A 10,134-nucleotide genomic window follows, 5' to 3' on the forward strand; every position below is an offset into this window, starting at 1 on the left:
TCCCCATCCTCTTTTTGAAAAACATTGGTGTTTTTTCTAAAATCTAAGGACAGAAATAAACTGGTGGTTCTTTTAAAAAAAAAAAAAATCCTATTTATTAATAATTATAAATATTATTTTTTCAGAAGATCGGGTCACATGTTTGAATCAAAAAGGCAACAGCATCCTGTTAAAACCTCACCCCACGTAGAAATTAACCAGTTTAAAAGGACACAATTAATACATTCAGGTGCTAAAAGAAGTTTCTATCCTCTTTATGTAAAACGCTTTTCAGTTTTATTTATTTTAAAACATAAGAAGATAAATAAAACCCACCAAAACAAAAATAATATGCAAAATGGATTTCCTTTTCCTCCTCTCGCCGTTGTCTTTTTACATCAGATGAACCAATTAAATAGCGAGGAACGTCCTCTTTCAGCCAATCACAACACAGGAGGCGGGGCTTTGTGCCTGGAAGTCAGTGCGCAGGGCAAGGTTCAGCCCCCTGCGGGTTTATTTGTGACAGCTCGTCAGAAAGTGGTGAAAACGGCTCTGTCCGTCGCCGTGTCCGTCAGTAAGTCCTCCTTACTGCCGAAGTGACCCACAGCCGGAGTTCAGCTACCCTGCGGAGCTTTTGTTCCTCCACCTGCTGCCCGAACGAAGCCGCTAACAACTCCACCAGGTAAAATCACATGTATCCCCTTTGTGTCTCTGTCTTCCTGCGCCTTTATCATCAGCTTCTGAATTTGTTGATTATCGGCTCATTCTGCTTTTAAGCCGGTTGTTGCCAACATGTGAGGAGGTTCAGCGACTCCTCTGTGATGCAAAGCGACTATTTTCCGTTCTGCACGCACAAGCAGCGGTTCTGCCGTTACTTTTATACAGACGTTTTTATCCTCGGTCCAGATAAATAAAACCCACTAATGTGACCCGACCTGCTGACAAAAGAATAACATGGATAATATAAATATCATTAATATCAACAGTAATATTATTAACTTATTTTAATTACTGATTACTTTTTGGCTCCCTGGCGATGAAAACAAAATGATCAGAATATTGGATAAAACCAGTGACTGTTCACAGCGCTGTGTCCATGCATAGGGAAGGAAAGTTCAGTGAAAGGAAAAGCTTAAAAATGGGTCATGAAGTACCGTGAACTGAGATAAATGTCGCTTTTTTAATGAAACCCTAGAATAGAAATGTATTTGTCTTTGTAACAGTGAAATATCTGCAACACATGTATCTTGTTTTCTCCAGATAAAAGCAATGTCTCGCTTAGAAACACTTGTTACATATTTGCTCTTACCCACTGATTAAAATAGTTAACTGAAACTAAAATAGACATTAAATAAAAAACATTCACCACCAGGGGGCTGATGGGTAAAAATGTTTGGAGCTACACCTGCTGACGTCACCTGTAGGTCAGCTCTGCTCAGTCTGGTGGGTTGAAGCTAAATATGTGTTTGACTCTGAAATGCTTCAATAAATACAGAAATTATTGCATTTCTGTTTGACATACAAGGTGTAGAGCATTTCTTTTCCACATAAAGCAATTTAAATGAATCAGTCAAGTTAATTTGCATATTATGTCTCAGCAGAAAGACGGGTCAAAAGGCGTCACATCATAAAAACGTCATGCAGTGACAAACATTACGTCAAAATCATCAACACACATTAAATAGGCTGGTCAGTGTTTCATATATTACGACTCAAAAGCAGCTCGTGATTTAAAAAAACTCAGCTGATTTTCAGTTTTCTGATCATTTGTTCCAGATCTATGCACATAGAAACTGAATGCTGCTTCTCCATGTTTGGTTCTGGTTCCAGATGCAGAAAATCAGAACCATTGTTAATTTGATAAATTATTGAAATGAGTATAGAAAATTTAATTTATGCATCTACACTGTGTCAGTTTTGGTTCTCTGTCGGGTAATTTGTTCTCTCCAGTTGTCAGATGATGACGGTCCAGCTGCAGCGCCCCCTGGTGGCGGCGGCCTGCCTGTTTCTGTGCGGCCTGGCCGGGGTGCGGTGCGCCCCGGACCCCATGCAGCGGAAGGCGCTCATAGAGCTGGAGGCGTCCATGCAGATCGGCGGCGGGATGGTGCTGACGGACGCTGAGCAGCGGCTGGACGCTCTGCTGGCCAAACTGAAGCAGGACGAGATGTCCAGGAAAGACTTCCCGCCCTCCATGCACTTCTTCAAGGCCCGGCGCCTCATCCAGGCGAGTCCCCTCTTCGGGCTGCTGCAGGAGATGCCAAAAGGTAAAAAGCAGAACGAGTTCAGCTTACTGAGTTTTTACAGTGTTGTACATATCTGGTTTCAGAAAATGATCTCAGTTCTTAGATTTTATGCTCCCACTGACTAAAGGTTGATGTAGCAGCAGACCGATATTTGCTCATTTGATTATCGTTCCTGGTGTTACACAGTGGGTTAGGTTTGCATGTAAACTGGTGGCAGTTGAGCCTAAAAAGTTTATTTTTATAGCAACATTTCACAACAAACGTCGCCTCGATGCACTTTACAAAAAAACTAATTTCAGTTCAGTCACATCCGTTCCAGTTGACTGGATGTGGATCATCCATCCTGTGATGTCACACTCACAACGTTGTAACTGACGGCCATCTTGGTAGGCAGTCGCTATGAAGTTGCTATGACAACAGTGAGCCAACAGCACAACAGATGTTATCTCAAGACATCTTTTTTTTTTTCTTTTACAAAAAAAGTCATTTTAATCCAATCATTGATCCTAATTGATCCTAGATATAAATTAGTTCAGTTTATTATTCAAATTAATTTAAAAAGTTTCCGTCTAAGGAAACCCAGCAGAGCATCGAGTCGGAGAGGAAAAACTCCCCTTTAACAGGAAGAAACCTTCAGCAGAACCAGAACCGGAACCTGGCTCAGTGCCAGCGGCCATCGTAGGAGAATAATTATGTTGTTGGTCAGGAAATGGGTTATTGTAGCATTCCTGGACGCTTTGAGCTGAAAAATGACGTTTGTGTGCTTCAGTAAAAGTTAATTTGATACAAAAAGTCAGAAGGGAGATAAAAAAGTAACAACTCCAGCTGTGGAGCCAAACTCCACCGAAGGGAAGGACGCTATTGGTCGAATCATCCAAACGTTTCAAGGTCTCATGACCGTTGACAGTTGGGAGTCCCATGAGCTCAAAACTTTTCATTCCCCTGCACCACGATCCACGACGGAGCAGGAAAAATCAGAAGAACTGAACCAGGAGAACTTTCTATGATAAAGCAGGAAATTACTGGCAGGCGATTGAGACGGCATGATCTCAGCCAATCAGAACCGACCCGAGAGAAAGCAGAAAGTTAACCGTTGAAATAGCAGCAAATGGGAGAGTAGTAGGAGAAGAAAGTGAGGAAAGGAGGTTAGTTTATCCTCCAGAAGAACAATCCTAACGACTAAACAGAAACAAACTTTTTATGTGTTTTATTTAATTCACTTACAGTTTAAAATGAACATAAATAAAAATAATATGAAGAAAATCTTGTATAATCCACCCAGCAGTCGACCCACATAGATACACATTTAAACATAAAACAGACAAAGTTTGCATTTAAAAATAACACGAACAAATCCGTTTCTTTGGTTTTTAATGGTTAATCAGGCGGCGTCCTTCACGTCCATGACTTCGCCATGGTGGACGTGGAGTGGCTGGTGAAGAACGCGACGTATCGGCCGCACTGCTACATGTGCTTCACCGACGGCGCGTCCGTCCGCTTCGTCTTCGCGTCGCAGGGGCCCAAACCCGTGGAGCGCTGCTCCCCCTGGGTCCTGCTGCAGAGTCTGCGCGCCAAGACGGGCAACGTGACCGACCTGGACAACAGGTGACCCCAAAAGGTTTCACGCAAAAGATGGACAGCTAATCAATTATTTCTATTTTTTTTAGCTTCAGACATTTTCCAATAAAAATGGCCTAAAATCTTCAGTTACACAAATGTTAACTGAATTTAGATAAAAGTAATAATGCTACTAGACAGGAGTGGCAAAATTATTGGCACCTATGGAAAACATTTGTTGAAATCTTTTATTTGCTGTTGCATATTCTCTTCTATGCAGAGTTAATTTAATTTTTAGAAATTAGTGTTTCTTGGTTTTTGAGTCTGTCGAACCATTGCTGTGATTATGGGATGTTTTTGCTGCCAGATTACACTAGATTTTTATTGTCCTGATATTGAAAACAGGTTTTCTAAGCAAGGTTTCTGGAAGCAAAAGGGACCCGCAGCACCACAGGTCCTCCACCGTGCTTTAACAGAGTGTGTTTTTCACCCAACACGCGTTGCAGACGTCTCAATGTGAGGAGAATCTGCCTGAGCTGCATGTTTGTGATAGAAACAGACCTGTAATACCGACTCCCACCACCAGGCGTCACTCTTTCCCTTTTCACGTCCTGACGGCACGGTTGAAGCTGTTTCTGATGACTGCAGATTTAACTACTTATGAAGTTTAACAAACATTTTCTGACTTGAACAGCATGTTCGCTTGTCTTTCCCGTTATCAGGAGGCGGTAAGAGAATGTGGATGCAAATGCGTTTGAGTCCCAGGGAAGCAGGAAGTCACTAATTACAGGTTTCTAGACCTAAAAAATGCTTCACTCGTGTTTATTTTTCAGAAAATAAACCCGAGTTGTCAGTTTGGCGCCACCTACTGGGTTAGGAACACTATTTTTTTATGTTTTAGTTGGATAAATGTGCTAAAACTTCACAGTTAAGTTTGTGCTGCTCCAATAAAAAGAACTTTATTTTATCTTTTTGCACATTTAATGAGTTTTATCATTTTTATTGTTGTATCCGACTGTTGATCATTTCTGAGAGAGAAACAATGTGGAATATTTTTAGTTCAGTTTTTCTTCTTATTGGCTTTGGAATTTCTGTTTTGAGAATTTGACAAGGAAATTTTACTTTAATTTAAAAACCATTTATTTTCAGGTTTATTTGCATACTTCAGCATTTCTTCATAAAAACGTTGTAAAGTCATCAATTATGAAACGAGCAAAAGAACTAAGAGGGAATCAGTTTCCTATACAAACTGTGTTTTTTATTAATGTTCATTTAAGACATTTTTAAACAGGATAGTGGTCCAGTCCAAGTAAAATTCTCTCAAATTGTTGTTTTTGTCATTAAACTGTATCTGGAGCCACATAAACATTAAATCCTTTAACTTGTGGATTAGTTGATATTCAGTAATGTTCTAGTTATTCCAGCTGCAAATAAACCGGATGGTACCGGGGGTCAGTTGGGCCTTCGCTCTGGTGACTCTTCATCCTCCTCCTCTTCATCATCCTCCTCTTCATCGTCCTCTTCCTCAGCATTAGAGGTAATCTGACGCTGTTTACGGACCGGGATCCGGAGACGGAGTACCCCAGCCAGGAAGTGGTCTGGGCCCGCTTCGAGGCGGCCTTCGGGGCCTTGTGGGGGCTGGTGACCTTTGCCCCCGTCTTCAGGGATTACTACATGGAGGCCCTGAACCAATTCTACGCAGACAATGTCATGTACCTGGAGCTGCGCGCGCTCCTCCCTCAGGTTCGGACCGGCCCGCCATGACGGCGACTCACCCCGCCAGGTGTTAGCTACGTGATAGCCAGGTGATAGCCAGGTGATATCCAGGTATTAACCAGGTGTTAACCAGGTGTTAACCAGGTGTTAGCCTGGTGTTAGCCTGGTGATTGCCAGGTGATTGCCAGGTTTTAGCTAGGTGATAGCCAGGTTTTAGCTAGGTGATAGCCAGGTGTTAACCAAGTGTTAGCTAGGTGATAGCCAGGTGATAGCTAGGTGTTAGCCAGGTGTTAGCCAGGTGTTAGCCTGGTGATTGCCAGGTGATAGCCAGGTGATAGCCAGGTGTTAGCTAGGTGCTAGCCAGGTGATAGCTAGGTGGTAGCCAGGTGTTAGCCAGGTGTTAACCAGTTATTAGCCAGGTGTTAGCCAGGTGTTAGCCATGTGATAACCAGGTGTTAGCCATGTGTTAACCAGTAATTAGCCAGGTGTTAGCCAGGTGTTAGCCATGTGATAACCAGGTATTAACCAGATATTAACCATGTGTTAACCAGTTTATAACCATGTGATAACCAGGTATTAGCCAGGTGTTAACCATGTGTTAGCCACGTGTTAACCATGTGTTAGCCAGGTGTTAGCCAGGTATTAGCCAGGTAATAACCAGGTGTTAACCAGGTAATAACCAGGTATTTCACCTGCAGGTGTACGAGCTGGACGGCAGCAGCCATGACCAGGCCTGGACCCTGCAGGCCTACCAGGACCTCACCAAGCAGTTCATCTCCACTCACCCGGATTTCTACGGAGCCAGAATCATCTTCACAAATCACAGGTGAGTCTGAACCGATTCGACCCGTCGGGTCCAGAACCAGGCACTTTCATGGCAAGTCTTCAGGGTTGTCCAGCACACAGGGCTGCAGGTAACAAATGTTCCAGAAGTTACTGTGATAAACGATAATATTGATGTTTTCCTGTAATATAAGGGTAATTATAAAGATCAATAAACTTTAAATTCTAATGAACATTTAACACTGGAAGACATTTTAAACATCCAAAATACATAAACAAAACAACAGAAACAACAAATAAAATTAAAACATAAATAGAAAAATGCTAGTAGAGACCAAAGCAGCAGACTGAAGACTTTCATCATTCAGTTATTGGTAGAATTATTTATTACCTCATAATAAATGTTTCCACACATTGCTAAATTCAAGTTAGCATCTATGCTAAATAAATGTAATAATTATTGAATATGTTATTTTCCATATTCTGTATGATTGTCTGAGGGGTCAGAGGTCAGACTGCTGGGGGAATCGTTTGCTGCTGTGGCTGACCGTGTTTCGCTCTTTAGGCACGCTGAACTGTCGGTGGTCGCTGCAGCTGTGAAGGAGGCGATGCGGCTGCAGAAGGACTTTCCTGACTTCCTGGCCGGTTTTGACCTGGTGAGGCCCAACAAGAGCTGCTGAGTGTAAAGCTGCTGGTTCTGGTTCTGTAACGTCTGCCTGCGTGTCCAGGTGGGCCGGGAGGACCAGGGCAAGACGCTGTGGTACTTCAGGGACGCCCTGGCGCTGCCTGCGGAGCAAGGCGTCACGCTGCCGTACTTCTTCCACGCCGGGGAGACGAGTGAGTCCCGGTCAGACACCTGAGGCCGCGCGCGCCTCGTTTAACCCAGATTATAAATGCTGGATTATTTTTATAAGTTCAGATGCTCAGATGAGCAAATTGTTGTTGTCACAACTACAGTGGAGCAAAACGTATTTCCACACTTTCAGATTCTTCTTCTTCTGTTTTCTCACGCTAAAAATTTACAATCGTCAAACAAACAATAATAGATAAAAATAATCTGAGTAAATAAGCAGTTTCTAAATTATGGGCATAAAGTTTGTTACACAAATTAACAGCAATACTTTTGGTTATTTTGTTTTCAGAGGGTAAAAGCAAAATAACCTGTTCATTCACGTTTAATGTCAGTTTCAACATAAGTATTTAGTTAAGCTAAATATTTAGCTACAGTTTCAGTTGATACACGTAGCTGTTAGTTCTTAATTCACTGAGCCACTTGCTAAATATTTCATTTAAAGCTAAATCATTTTCAGGTCCACTAAATATTTGGCTCAGCTGTTGTAGTTTGTAGAGCCAAATATTTATTTCTGTTTAGCCGTGAAATGAAGGTTTAGTTTGATAACTAAATATTCAGAGACTGAGCTCAGCCTCCTTGAAAACGTAGAATAATGAGTTATTTCATGATTTATCAAGAGCTGATTACATGTTCAGTCTGTTTGGAGGTTTTTTTTCTTTAATTATCCAATAGTAATAGTTATTAACGACGTTTTAAGTGTGGCTGAAATGAGAACCTCCTCTAAGAAGCTGATTGGTTGATGACTTAATTTATGCTGAACTAACGGTAATTAATCTGACCTGCAGTTATTATTTTTCATGCATGTTAATCTAAACCTGATGTTTTTTAAAACAAAGGTTGATTTCATTTAAAAAGAGATGCAGCCATTAAAACAATTGGAATAATATTCCATGTAACTGACTTTGTAGTTTAGTTTGGCTCAAACGTCGTCGTCGTGGTGACGGGATAAAATGAGATTCTGCATAAATAATTAGTTTCTCCAGGTCCAGATTAACGTAGATCTGCCATTCAGAGCAGAAGGAACGGACATGATGTTGTGCTGTGAGCAGACGGTGAGGGAACCGAAGTGGATCAGAACCTGCTGGACGCTCTGCTGCTCAACACGTCGCGCATCGGCCACGGGTTTGCGCTGCAGCGCCACCCGGTGGCCAAAGATCTGTCCAGGAAGAGGCGCGTGGCTGTGGAGGTGTGCCCCATCTCCAACCAGGTACTGCTGCTGAACGTCTCCCACAATGCATCTCTTTCCGTCATTTCAGATTAATTTAGTCCTATAATCCAGATTTATGATCAGATGGGATCAGATAAAATCCAAAATTTAGTTTGTCAGAAAATTAAAACTTCAGACCCTTTAGACGTCAAACAAACAAATTACTCAAATCATACTTAAAATCTGAGTCCATAGTAAGTTATTTTAAAATTTAGTTATTTAAAATAATTTCATTTGTTTCTGAAATAACAGAAATGGTATTAGAAGGTTATTGATGTATAATCTTTTCTCTTCAGACAAAGAAATGGGACAGATCCCGGCAGATTTTTATTTTTATTAATGTGTTTCACGTCCAGCGAGTTGAATTACTGTCGCTCCTGTTGACCCCTGTGACCTCTGACCCCTCCAGGTGCTGAAGCTGGTGAAGGATCTGCGGAATCACCCCGCCGCCGCTCTGATGATGGAGGATCACCCGCTGGTCATCAGCTCCGACGACCCGGCCATGTTCGGCTCCTCGCCGCTCTCCTTCGACTTCTACGAGGCGTTCGTGGGTTTCGGCGGTTTGAAGTCCCACGTCGGCTCCCTGAAGCAGCTGGCCATGAACTCCATCAGGTGGCGCTGCGCCCGCACGGCCCCCACTGGGCCCGCGGGTCGCGGTCTCAACTTTCCCGTCTCTGTTTCAGGTTCAGCGCTTTGACGCCGAAGCAGCAGGAAGAGGCGCTGGTTCTGTGGCAGAGAAAATGGACCGAGTTCGTGGCTGGAAACCAACTTCTGAAGACCAATAAGAAAGTGATGTCATGTTGAGTTCTGTCCAGCTGGAGCAGATGATCCTCAACACGTTCAGGAATAAACCCAAACAGCTGCTGCGTCATTTCAGTCAGGGGGAACATTGATTACTTTCAACTATCGATTATCTGCTGACCGGCACTAGTGCTGCAGCTAACGATTACTTTAGGTCTGTCACAAAAAACCAACTTTCCAGTTGATTAATAGAAATAAACAATATTGTTGTCATTTTGAAACTATTTTCAACTGCGACAGTAATGATGGCAAATTAATGCAAGTACATTTTCTCAAATGTAATAAAAACATGGAAACGGTTTAAATATCAAACAAATGAAGCAATAATTAAAGTGATTCTGAACGTCTGTAGCCAATTTAACCATTTTGTGTCATTTCTGTTTCTCCCTTAAAAAGAGTTTTTAAATCTCAATGTTGGTAAAGTAAAAGTTTAAAAACTAAATAAAATGTTAATGAAATTGAGCATGGACAGGGAAAACGGGCAAAAGTGGCAGGAAACACGTTTGTTAAAAAATAAAAGCAAACCATCGACTTGGTAGCAGGTGTCACTGCAGCATCTTTAATGATTGTTGTCGTTTTGGTTTCTGATGCTGTTAAGCGGCTCATCGCTCCAACAGGCCAACCACTGGAAACCTCATCAGTATTCAGGGTTTTTCTGACTATTGTGCTAAAAGCAGTTGTAGTAACAGAGACGCTCCACGAATGATCAGAGAAACTCTGGAAAGCTGCATGACTAGAATAAAACTTTTCTCCAATCTGATGTTTGAAGAACAGATTAAAAACTATAAATATCTTTGCTGTCTGTTTATTCAATAATTTAGCGGAAAAATGTTTTTTTTTGTTGCTGATTTAGTCAGTGGTTAAATTCAGTGGTACCCAAACTGGGGGGGTTGGGGTTGGGTGGTGGTGAACCGTCAGATAAGGCTTCTGCATGTTGGTGTTTATTGCAGCCTGTGGGTTTTCCCCTGACTGGGAACTAGAATAAAACCTGCTGA

The 10,134-nt window shown here is 42.1% G+C and overlaps 1 protein-coding gene across 1 annotated transcript; it reads left to right on the forward strand.

Annotated features, from left to right (window-relative positions):
* Positions 1–456: 456 nt before the first annotated feature.
* Positions 457–9,932, forward strand: ada2a (adenosine deaminase 2a). The gene is made up of 10 exons (XM_008436486.3): positions 457–661; positions 1,930–2,243; positions 3,608–3,827; positions 5,309–5,522; positions 6,194–6,321; positions 6,844–6,934; positions 7,007–7,115; positions 8,181–8,338; positions 8,748–8,950; positions 9,022–9,932. Exons 2-10 carry the CDS (start codon positions 1,937–1,939, stop codon positions 9,140–9,142), a joined length of 1,551 nt encoding a protein of 516 aa, XP_008434708.2. The 5' UTR covers positions 457–661; positions 1,930–1,936; the 3' UTR covers positions 9,143–9,932.
* Positions 9,933–10,134: the final 202 nt, after the last annotated feature.

Source organism: Poecilia reticulata, chromosome 6, assembly GCF_904066995.2.
Source record: "Poecilia reticulata chromosome 6, P_reticulata-male-v2, whole genome shotgun sequence".
Classification (NCBI taxonomy): Eukaryota; Metazoa; Chordata; class Actinopteri; order Cyprinodontiformes; family Poeciliidae; genus Poecilia; species Poecilia reticulata.

Coding starts and splice junctions, on each gene's coding strand:
- ada2a (XM_008436486.3), top strand. CDS start 1,937: ATGATGACGGTCCAGCTGCAGCGCCCCCTGGTGGCGGCGGCCTGCCTG. Junction 3,828..5,308: donor GTGACCGACCTGGACAACAG/GTGACCCCAAAA, acceptor CCTCTTCCTCAG/CATTAGAGGTAATCTGACGC. Junction 6,935..7,006: donor TCCTGGCCGGTTTTGACCTG/GTGAGGCCCAAC, acceptor CTGCGTGTCCAG/GTGGGCCGGGAGGACCAGGG.